We start from the raw sequence: 12,430 nt of genomic DNA, 5'->3' as shown, positions 1-12,430 counted from the left end.
TCCGAGGGGTTAGTTGCGGCTGAAACGTAAAGGTAGTAGGTCTGGACCTTTGATTGGAAACTTTGTAAGGTATACATATTTTAACCAAGAATTAGGACAGAGTTCTTTAAATCAGCATGACGAGACAACAGGACAGGAAAAAGAAAAGAAGAAAAGAACTCTTTGAGCATTAGGGGATTAGATGATAATGCTCAAGCGAATGTTATTGTCAACTCAGTAAGACTCATACATGGAGCTCTTGAAAAGGTAGGTGAAGACACAGGGACAGCACTTTCTACAAGAAGGATCACAAGCGGCTCTTTCTCTCTAATTTCTTTTTTTTTTTTTTTTTTTTTGACGATCTCGTTTGTGGCCGTATCTAGCCCAGCAAGTCCGTGGAACCCCCGATAGAGTGGCTCGACGGTTCGGCTCTGAGATAAGCAGCGTTGCACTGGACGTCGTCGAGGTCCCCCAGCACCGAGATGGGGCTGCTCAGCCTCATGTCGGTGAGCATCTGGCGGAGCTCGGAGGCCTCCTCCTTGAGCTGGACATTCTCCTGGACGGCCCTGTCGTGGTCCTCGGAGACCTGGTTGAGCTTGTCCACGAGCTGGTGGTTCTCGTGCCGGAGCCAGACGACCTGCGACCACAGCTCGTCAAGGTGCTTCTGCTTCCTCATCCGGGACCGCCGCGCCGACTCCCGGTTCGATATCATCCTCCTCTGCCTCCGCTCGTTGATGATGCTCATCTGCTGCTCCTCGGACTCGTCCGAGGTCGAGTTGTTGCTGAGGCACGAGGCCAGCGCGTTGCCGCCGATGCCGTTGAGCTCCTGGCCTTGCGGGGGAAACTGGAAGTTGTAGAGCGAATTGGAGAGTCTGGTGAAGTTGAATGCCGGAGATTGGTCCTGAATCAAATTTGTGACTTGAGATGGGTATGGAGATGGGTTTGAAGGGCAGTAGTAATACAATCCTGACACTCCGCTGCTCTCCATCTGCTCTTCTTCTTCTTTTTTCCTTGATTTCTTCTTCTTCTTTTTTTGCCCCTAAGATTCAAGAGTTTGAAGAGGATCAAGTTCAAATTGGATCAAGCTTTGGCGTTTTGAAAATGAGAGACCTCAAGTTGCAAGAGCGTGTTTTTATAGGCCGAAGAAAGGTTGAAGTTGGCCCCACCGATGGCCATTATCGCACGTCAGGGAAGAGATTTAGGGCGGGGGGAATAATACTTGTGCGAGATTATGTGCACATTTCATGTGATGTAGTGACCATTGCATTGTCCTTTATGTGGCGCATGAACTAAACAGCGATCCATAAACTATTGTCCTTGACTCCCATGGGGCATGTCATGGTCATACGTGAGCCCGCAAGCACTAGAAAAACATCAATCATTACGTGGTGGATGAGATCCGAAATGTGGAAAATCATCACCCTTTCTGTGATCAGAAAAGCTTTGCTTACATAAGAGAGAAGGAGAGAGAATTCAGATCATGGGTGGTATAATTATATGGATAGCGTGAGCGTGTGGTTGAATAAATACGAGTAAAAAGTAAGAAATAAATTTCATTTCACGTCGTGTCATTACATTTTAATTAAATATATTAAGTCGCCGAGGAGGAGTGCAAGAAATAAATTATATTTTTGCTTTATTGATTAATAATCTAAGTTTTCGAATTTGATATTCATGAAAAATGAGAAATGAAAGCTTTCAAGAAATGCCATATTCAATCCCTTTTGAGAAATACACAGACTTGTGCGAGGAAAAAATACCAAAAAATTTTTAAACCTATTATATTTGTGTCAATTCAGTTTTAAACATTTCAGTTTGGTAAATTTAGTTTTAAACCTTTTGACAAATGATCAATGTAGTCCAACTGGCCAATTTGACTAGAAATTGATGACATGGACACCGACTGTCTTATGCGGCACGACCAACGCTAATGTGGAAATTTTTTAAATTTTTATTTTATAATTTTTCTAATGTTTATTATTCTTTTTCTTTCTTTTCTTTTATTTTATTATTAAGAGCCGGCAAGGGACTGCCATCGTCCACGTTATTAATTTCCAGCCATAATTGGCTGGATTGATTGAATTAGTGAATTACTAAAAGGTTTAATTTTAAATTGATCAAATTGAAATGTTTAAGATTTAATTGGTACAAGTGTAATAGATTTAGGATTTTTTGGTAAATTTCCTGACTAATGTGTCGATAGGAGATGAGGCAGAGGCTAGCTGCTGTATTGACTTATCTACTGAGTTTATCAATGGAAAACCAGGCTACAAGGGTCCAAGAGTCTTGGTACACTAAAATTGATATACAAAGCTAGTGTATCAAAATGATATGTCCGACTCAAGTGGGACATTTTCAATATCCAATAATAGTTTGTAATATCAATTAGTGTACTAATTTCGTGAACGGTCATAACTAACATAGTGCTTTTTTTTCCCTTTTACTTTTCAAATTATTAAAACCGGGTATGAAAAAGTTAATCTCTAGGTGGAGATTCAAATGCCAATCCAAATCCAGGTAACATGGATGACCTCCGACGCTCTCAGCCAATAAGCCACACTAACGTACGGAAGTGAAGCAGGGAGGGTTGGAAGAGACCATATCTTTCCTACAACTAGAAATTCCTTTTGTGAATTAGTGACTCATTTACCACTCAAAGCAGACATTAACAGAGTCTCATTTATTTGTTAATGTCTGTGGCTGATCGTGAGCGTCTTCCCTTTCTTACCAATAGCAGCCATTTTTTTATGGTATTGCAGTTAGGTAGCAGGCACAATGTGGCACGCTCTGATGGGGAGAAGCTTCGTTAGAAAATTGAAAAGCGTGTTTTTGAAAAGTTGAGCGCAATGAGACTTGATCTGCTATCCCTAATTTCTTGAGTTTTAGGACAGCTTTAGTTTAATTTCCTGCAAAAAGTGCCCTGTCCCGTCCCGCCCTGGACGGTGGCGGGGAAGGTTTTTAGCCAATGGGCGAGGATGGGGAACGTAATCTCCGACCTGCCCCCATGCGCAGTCCTAATTTCCCAGAGATTTGACTACAAAAAAAGAACATCTGTAAACTCTCAGTTCGTCTCAGTTCTGGTTTTAGTGTCCTAATTAAATAAAACACATCACATACTGGTAGGATCGTATTCTAGCATTACAAAATCCAATATCAAATAGGATAGGAGAGGACCGTTCACCAATTTGTGTGATTATTCGAGTAGTCTATTTACGATTTGGTTCACGTGAAACAATAGATCAATACAAACAGCATCTGAGCGGGACCTATTCAATGGACAAGTGATATGTGTACGGTATTTGATTCGGACCAAGCAAGTGATTACCTAGATGAGAAGGTGAAGATAAGCCCGGCTCTGATAGATTTCTAAAACGATGAAGAATGGTAATATCAAATCACCCATTGGAATGGGGGAAGTATTACTGGGGTATGAACCAACATCGATGTGTCGATTCTTTGAGTGGCGGAAATGTGATGTTCCATAGTTCCACACACCGGGTGGGGTGAGAGAGACTTTAGTTAGGTGATTTGTAAATAAGACCCACCTCAAATGACCATCCTCTTATGTGATTAAAGTGACTATTCTTTTGGCTTAAGTGAAAATGTCCAAATTGCTAGAAGAACGGCCTACGAATTTCTGGCCACATGAGGCAATAATTAATGAATTTTAATGAAAAAAGATAAAGGCGCGGGGTCCCCCAATTATTCACATCATACGATCTCAATCAGATATGAGAGTACTTGGAGGGAGGAAAAGAGAAAAGAAAAAGTAAGGCAAGATCTGTAAGTGGTGGCTTTTTCCTGTCCCAGTTGTTGAATATAATAGCATACTGGGGAAGGTCATTAGTCTCTCCTGGCCACTCATGGCCGTATGTTTATCCGTATGGAATTAGGGTTAGTAAGACAAATCCTTACTTCAAGAAGGACAACTATAATTGCGAGTTGCTTGTTTAAAAATAGAGAATAAAAAAAAAAGTGGAAGATACCTTAAAAAGAGTCGCAAAGAGAAGAGGCATATCTATCATGAGAATATGCTCTAATCAAAGATATTTTATTTGCCTGAGATCGAGCAGCAGAATTTGTTCCATGTTCCTTTGCTACATCATCTTAATTTCTCAAACCATTTTTATTGACATTGATTGATTGATTGATTGATTGATTGATGACCAATGCAATTCTATGTTCCGCAATTTAGGTTGTGCGAAAAATACAAGAAGACAAGAGAAAGGTAATAATAAATCAGGTAATTAATAAACCAATTTGGGTTTATTCATCTAAAATGCATTTTTCACACATAATGAATAAAGAAAAATATGGTATTATATAGAGTTGGCATAATCTAGAGCTTGTAAGGCAAATCTTTCTAATGCGTCCATGTCCAGAAATGCAAAATGGAAAGAATAATCCTCCAGCGCAAGTAGGATCGAGTGGGGCAATACTAGTCGATAACATCATCACACACATCTTTCTCTTCTTGTCTTGGTGATCGAATGATTACATTCTCCCAAATTCCCAACACCTCATGAAACAAGCTGTTTGAAAAAACAAATATATATAATTGACGGACGTGCATTTGTCCTTTGTACTCGAAGGGTCCAACTTCATTCCTTTTTCTTCATTTTCTTTTTTTTTTTTTGAAAATTTATATCACAAATAAAAATATGAGCCTCTTAAAAGGATACCACCCGAATGTCGCATCATGGGGGGTGTGTTTAAGTGAAGTTTCTATATTAAATCGTCCCATTGGATTGAAAATTGGCCTAAGTGTTGGGCGCCTTTGTCGATGGAATTATTGGAGAAAGGGTCCAACTTCATTCCTTTTTCTTCTTCTTTTTTTTTTTTTTTTGAAAATTTATATCACAAATAAAAATATGAGCCTCTTAAAAGGATACCACCCGAATTTCGCATCATGGGGGTGTGTTTAAGTGAAGTTTCTATAATAAATCGTCCCATTGGATTGAAAATTGGCCTAAGTGTTGGGCGCCTTTGTCGATGGAATTATTGGAGAAAGGGTCCAACTTCATTCCTTTTTCTTCTTTTCTTTTTTTTTTTGAAAATTTATATCACAAATAAAAATATGAGCCTCTTAAAAGGATACCGCCCGAATGTCGCATCATGGGGGGTGTGTTCAAGTAAAGTTTCTATAATAAATCGTCCCATTGGATTGAAAATTGACCTAAGTGTTGGGCGCCTTTGTCGATGGAATTATTGGAGAAAGGTACATTAAAAAGATCATTCTCTCATTGATTTGGTCAAACGTTGCGGCTAATTAGAAATAATAATTTTTTGTTGAATTTTTTATTTTTTGTTCAACAAATCTTTTTTTGGGTTGAAATTGGCTTGGCTAATTTTGTCAAAATTTCGAGGCCTCCTTCTCGTGCTTGGGTTCAGATAAAGAAAAGAAAGAAAGAGCAAAATTAGCGCTCGTGAGAGTGAAGACCCGCTTTTCATTTTCCTAGCCTATTTGGTGTTAGTGCATCCGTTTTGCCACCTATAAAAAGAGACCATAACTTCTTTAATAACATGCGGAAGTGAAATTATATAATTCGGAACACGACCAAGTACATATTCTCATTTTCTTAAATGTACATAAAAAATGGTTTTTAAAATAAAAACGAAAAATGATGCTATCACGACTTTATTTTGAGTATATTATCATTGGGAAAAGATTGTACATTAATGCGGGACAACTTTAGATAAAACATTTATATAATGAGTAATGCAAAAGAAGGCTAAGTATTCTATGCCATATCTAACAATTAACTTTTGTGGCTAGCACGTGCTACCTAATAACAAAAAAATAATAGCAATACTATGTTTATTTGTATCTATGGACATGATATCACCAAATTTTTTGTATATGAATAATAATTCACGTGCATAATTAATTAGCTAATGAGGAGATAAGAATTAAGTTACAGCTGAAGCATCTCTATCGGATTATATCTAAATGATTTTACTGCAAAACAGCAAATAACTTTTCGTATGGTTCAGAAAATGTGTAGAAGGCAATAATTTTCGTTGAAAAGGATGTGTGTACAGGTATTACATGTGAATATGAAAATATAGTAGGTTTACTGATAGAGATGGAGACCATCCAATGATGCTATCAGCTAACTGACGTGAAACATAATCTCTTCTTAACGGAGAAAAATTGGCGCTTCTTCATGCCCCAATTATTTCGCAAAAAAAAAAATTCTCATTTCTAATGTTTGGATCACTTAGAATAATGAATTAATAGAAAATGTTTTCTCAGTCAATAAAAAATCTATACTCAATTCAAAAAAAAATAGTTTTGTCTTTCAAAACTCCAAAATCATTTTCCAAAATATGATTAAATATTGACACTTAAACCAGAAACTTTGTATTTAAGCATGGGAACTTGATCTAATTTTTATTTTATTTTTATTTCTTATTCTAAGCCCTGATGATATGAATTTCATGATTTTTATGTTTTACTCAAGTTTAGAGGCGCGGCTAGGTCCACTAGTGTCCATCAAAGTTTATACCAAGTCCAAAGAGGTTGAGCCACTCATGGATATAGTGCCCCTAGAGATAGAATAGTAAATAGTCCATGATGCTCATTCTTGAGTCCAACAAGGGTTATGGTGAAATCGGCTCTAACATATTTATCTGAGTTTAGTCCCAAATTTCGGATTTGTTAGATCAAGTCCTATTTTAGATTTAATTGGTTTATTAATCACGATCTCCGCCCGAGTCCTTGACCCCCAAGACCAAGCCCATCAAGGCCAGGTTTGGGACCACATACCCAATGCCCATTGCCCAATCCCATCAATACCAAGCCCGAGACCCCAGCACTAGTGCATGGTTCCCTGATGCCTAAGATTGGGAACCTAGCTGCCCGACACTAGAGATCAAGCCCCCAACATCGGTGCTCAAGTCTGTCGAGGTTGGGCGACAGTCCCTAATGCTGATGCCTAGGTCCATTAAGGTTGAGCTTGGGACCCCTATGCAATGCCCAACTCCTAGGCAATCAAGCCGAAGTCCCTTATGACCAAACCAAGCCCAATCACCGGGGTCCTTAGCCTAGCCTCAATGGACCTAGGCCCAGACACCGAGGACTCAGCCAAAGCTTGAACCTGATGTCAATGGACCTCATTCAAGCACTAGGGACTCAACCCCAATAGCAAGGTCCCAAGCTCAACCTCAATGGACCCCTGCACCTGTGCATCAATGTCTCAGACACGGTCATTGGGGTCTCGAGCCTTAGCCTCAATGGACACAAGCTCAAGTGTTGGGGAGCAATGCATAGGCACAAGACTCTAAAGCTAAGATGTCAAGGACCCAAGCTTGACCCCAATGGACTCTAGCCTAGACACTACGGAGCCAAGCTTGGTTGTTGGGGACACAAACAGAGCCTGGGCACTAGAATCTTGGCCCAGCCTCAATGGACCAGGGCTTGAGTGTTGGGGACCCGAGCACAGGCACCCCAATGCCCAAGTCGAGCTCCATTAAGGCCAAACATGGGACCCCCGAGTCCATGCCAATTTCCCTGGTTTCCCATACACAAGTCATTAGTCCCTAAACAATAAATGTTTATTTAGGACAACTTAATCAAAATTTCCTTTCCAAACTATAGACAATAACTTCTTATTTTATTTTTAGTTTTTGGTAGAAGGTAGTAATTTATTGAGCTTAACCAATAATATACACAAGATTCGACTCCACAAAACTTGCACTTAAGAAGACAACAAGTCAACTTGAGTGGAAAGGAGCCGAATGCAAAAAGCCACTCACAAAAAGGCGGTGAACAAGGAAAAGGCAGACAAAACCTGCACTACCAAACAACAACAAAAGAATTGAAACCCGAAGAAGAAGCATCAACTAACGTCGAACCGCAACCAATCCAAAGATCGGAAGATGGCAATGAAGAGAACAGGTTCAACAGCCTATGAAGCAGCATACGACTGAGGAGTCAAAGGCCTCCATTCTAAGGACTAAAAAGGATTCGCAAGAGTAGAAGAGAAGATGCAAGGATCAATCCCCCAATTGCATTGTAATCTTCTGTTTCTCGGGTTGTCATTGACATTCTTGAATGTTAAAGCCTTGTCCTTGACAACTTTAATGAGATGATTTTTAACGGCCGAAATCACCAAAATATGATTTCTGAACAAGATTTCATTCCTAAATTTCTAAATGATATGGCAGAGAGCACCAAACAAAAGCGGGCAATTGAATGATAGAAATCATTATCGACAAGAAACTTCATCACCCACCGGAGGTTATTAGACCATGTCCCACACTCAAAGAAGAGATGATCAATTGAATCAGGTGTTAGCTTGCAAAAAGCACAAACCGCATTCCTAATCCTGCCGTATGACAAGAGAAAGGCCTGGGTGGGAAGATGGTTCATAATAATAAGCCAGAGATTGAATTGGTATCTCTGAGTGATAGTATTGCTCCAAACGAAGAAGTCCCAATGAACTTCTTATTTCTAATAGTATGCCACGCCGAGGTGAATGAGAAGAGGCCGGAAGAGCTATTAATCCAAACAATAACTTCTTATTTATTTTAAAGTTTCGACCAAATATTGACAATGTTGTCATTTTCTAGGAAAATGTTACCCTGAAAAATGAACATCATATACCCATCCATAGGCAGCCACACTGGTATTCGTTCTCCCTTACTTCGATACGGTCGAGAGTTCGAATCCCTGCGGTGCTAGCAATTTTAGTGGGGGACCCAAGCGGTGGATTGCTGGACCAGCTTCCCCCGAGGTATAATTGCCGTTGGGCTTCCATCGTGGAGGCCTGTGAGACCCTGGATCGGCGTAAGTCAACAAGAGCATGCTCTAGCGAATCCTCGATCACAAAAAAAAAAAAAAAAAAAAAAAAAAAATTTAACATCTTATTTTCCGCGAAGAAACGAATCTTAGTATAGGAAAATTGATATCGTTCTATGTTTTCAATTCATTTAAAGGTGATTTAGTACTTAAAATATAATTCTCGCGTAGAGAAAGTCATTATAAGTTAAAAATATGGAAATTGTCTTCACTATTGTAACTTTAAATTAAAAAAAAAAAAAAAAAAGAGTTTTCAAAAAATTACGTACTGAATGGGGACAGTCATTCTTAAAATGTGAACACAATTCTTAACTTTAGTTACAACACAACCAAAAATTTAGATGTCAATAAATATAAATTACATAATATCGTATCATCTTAATCAATATAAGTATAGCAATATTTGTTTGCATGCCTACTCAGTCTTATAGAAAATGGCAAAGATACATGATTTTGTTGACAAAATGCCTCTAACCGCTAGTTAAGCATCCACATAAGAAGGGATAGCAACATTCAGACAATGCTTTTATCGTATTATAGATAATAAATATTAGGAAAAAAAAAAACTAAAAACATACTTGAACTTAGATTTAACTTACATTCTTCAACTTTTAAAAATGCTTGTTTACATGATTGGTCGAGCAAAAAATTTCATGTTGTCATTTCCCTAAGCAAAAGCACCAACCGAATGACACTAGTATCAAAATTTGTATACGGCGCTTACTTTAATATCAAAATTTTTGCCAACTCACTTAAGTACCAAATCGGAGAAAAAATAATCATTTAAGTACCTCCAGCAAGAAATGCTAGCTAGAGAAATTACATGAGTTTTATATTTGAGGTAGCACTTTTTGGCATTGAAGTGATCACTTTTTCATTGAGATTGACATTAAGATGTTCACTTTTTAACAACGACTGATACTAAAGTGATCTTTTTTTAATAATGACTAACACTGAAATGATCACTTTTTAACCTATTACATAATGTCGTTTAGGGGTTATATATTGACTGAACACACTAGCGAGCCACGTAAGGTTGAGAAATTAACAAAATATAATCACGGCAAATATTCGGCAAATCAAATTAGAATTGACACTTAAATGATTGTTTTCTAAAAAGATGATATCTAAGTGATTCCAAAAAAAAAAAAAAAAAATTGATACTGAAATAATCATCGGACATAACTTTTAGTACCTTTAGTATCCTCCCCAAAACTACCGTAACCCCCCTCTCTCTCTCTAATAGGGTTGAAGTATGAAGTCTATATTTTGAAAATTAGAGATACGTAATCAACATCTACATGAAAACATACTTATATCTCTTATATTTCTATTAATATATGAAATTCGATGCTTAACTAGTCACTCTTTTAAGGACTAGAAGGGGGGATATACATCACGCTCATGATTTAATTCTGGAGAACTTATCAGCAATCATTTGATGGAGTGGCGAAGAAATTGTCCGGGCATGCGACAGTTGCCCTAGAATAACGGCTGAGGTTATGCACGGACGGGTACTTGATGTGAAGGCAGCCCCCTTTACCTGGGCGTGGAGTACCAATCACAGATTCACATCCGCAAATGGCCACCCAAACACAATTGCAGAGGCAGGCAGACACTATGTGTGTGGCCGGTGCACCACATGCAACCATTATCCCCTCCTCATTGCCCCACTTGTCAACTCAATCCAAAAGCCTCTCTCTCTCTCTCTCTCTCTCTCTCTCTCTCTCTCTCTCTCTCTCATGTTCTTCATGTATCCTTTCTTGCTTAAAGGGGCTTTTCCAGGTTCCCCCCACCCACCAAGAAGGTTGCAATTTAAGGGCAATGTCACTTGCACCCTGTGGTACCCCACTTAGGTGACCTAGGCAAGAGTCATGATGGTTTTCAATTGACAAATTCCATAGGAGGCCCATAATCAAATGGATAACATGCATTAGAAATGATAATCATGACTGGGCACTTGAGTCGATGTGTGAACGAATTCATTAGATTAATTTTGTCCAATTTTATTAGATTGATTAAGGCAAAGATTGGTGAATCTTGGATAAACCCCATCATCAGCTTGCATCATCTTCATTCATCCCCCCCTCCTCTTGTCTTTTCCCACCTTTTGCTCATGTGACTACTAAAAAATCTTTCATGTTTTCATCATCTCTAGGGCACAATATATTATAATGGGGGCTGTGGTGCAACATTTTGGTGAGTTATTCTAAAGCTGCACGCATTTTTACAGGGTGCTTACGTATTTGAATAAGGTCTCGATCCACTAACAATGTGGATAATAAAGGTGTTGGGTTATTTTAAGCAAATGGGCATCTTTTTATTCTTTTTTATGGGGCAAACAGGACACACTTTTTCGGGCCTCTCATTTGATGTTTTGCCCCATGTCCCCGTCACTTGGTAACTGCTGTCGTATAATGAATCGTCTTAGGAGAAACCATGCACTGTTCATCATTGCCAAGTGTCGAGCTCAAAATTGTGGGGTTTCTTGATTATTGTGCCTGGACCGCAACGCTTTTAAGGTTTTTTAACCTCGAATTAGGGTTGAGCAGATGGCCGAAGACCTGTTGAAATAAGGGCTAAGCCAATCAAGAAATGATAACAAAATGAGAGGCTGAGGGAGTTCGCCTTCCTAGTCACCCAAACAATTAAAATGTATTCTTGTGGCAGAATCTTCTTGAGACTTGAACTTTAGTACCTAATCCAATTAGCACGACCTGTCCTATTTTAATGTATCAGCAGTTTACACGGCTTCTGCAGCAAGCTAATCCACACATAATCAAATCTCATTTCTATTATTCTGTTCGGTTAAAAGTGTGCTCTGATAAACTAATGAAACGTGCCGAAATGTAGTGGCCATTGCCTCTTCTAATGCAGGACTAGGCTCACAGTCACAGACAGCATTTTTCATTCAAAGGAACCGAGCAGGGAAAAAGGAAAAGCAAAGTGTGGATGGCAATTTAGACCCGGACAAAAGCAAATGCACTTTCTGTTCAAGGCAGACAGATAATGTAGAGGAAAAGAAGAAGAGAGTTTTTATCAGATTCAGGAAGGACATTTCACGTTTTTGCTTTCTATCCTTTCCCTGATGATAACAACACTCTTAAAAAAATGATACAGATTCCTTTCCTATGATGCGATATGCTGCAACATGCATCAATGACCCTAGACATTGTTCGACTGCTCGCACCTATCTATGTTCTACTAGCCTTTGTTTGATTCGCCCAGTTCTTTTGTCCTTGTGTTTCCCTTCCCCACCTTTCGGTGCTCGAGATATTATCTAAGATATCTTTTCCATCAAATCACAAATCCAAATGCTTGATCTCGACAGCAAAAGGAAGATCCACGGGAACTTGGAGATGAATGGAAATGTTTAACTAACCAAAGCTTGAGGTGTTTCTTAAGCATGGATGATTGAAGAGAATGTCCCAGTGAAACATCCTAGAAACTATTCACTTGCTCCATGATACTTTACTGCTGTTTGCAGATCAATTGCTATCCAATCTACTATAAACTTACCGACACAGGTTTGAGGAAATACAATTTATCTTTTGGCCACAGCTAACAAAAAGATCTCACCCGACATATGCTTCACATATCAGCACAAATTGAAGATTATCGAAAAGGAAACAATCCACAGATCTCATC

The 12,430-nt window shown here is 38.8% G+C and overlaps 1 protein-coding gene across 1 annotated transcript; it reads right to left on the bottom strand.

Moving 5' to 3' along the window:
- Positions 1–182: 182 nt before the first annotated feature.
- On the bottom strand, positions 183–1,149 carry LOC104422060 (basic leucine zipper 43). Its single transcript, XM_010034282.3, has one exon. The coding sequence runs from the start codon at positions 965–967 to the stop codon at positions 359–361; it is 609 nt and encodes a 202-aa protein (XP_010032584.2). The 5' UTR covers positions 968–1,149; the 3' UTR covers positions 183–358.
- Positions 1,150–12,430: the final 11,281 nt, after the last annotated feature.

Source organism: Eucalyptus grandis, chromosome 10 (assembly GCF_016545825.1).
Source record: "Eucalyptus grandis isolate ANBG69807.140 chromosome 10, ASM1654582v1, whole genome shotgun sequence".
Lineage (NCBI taxonomy): Eukaryota > Viridiplantae > Streptophyta > Magnoliopsida > Myrtales > Myrtaceae > Eucalyptus > Eucalyptus grandis.
This window is presented reverse-complemented; position numbering and strand designations above follow the sequence as displayed.

What these genes read in the sequence shown, in the direction of transcription:
- LOC104422060 (XM_010034282.3), bottom strand. Translation starts at nt 967, where the DNA reads ATGGAGAGCAGCGGAGTGTCAGGATTGTATTACTACTGCCCTTCAAAC.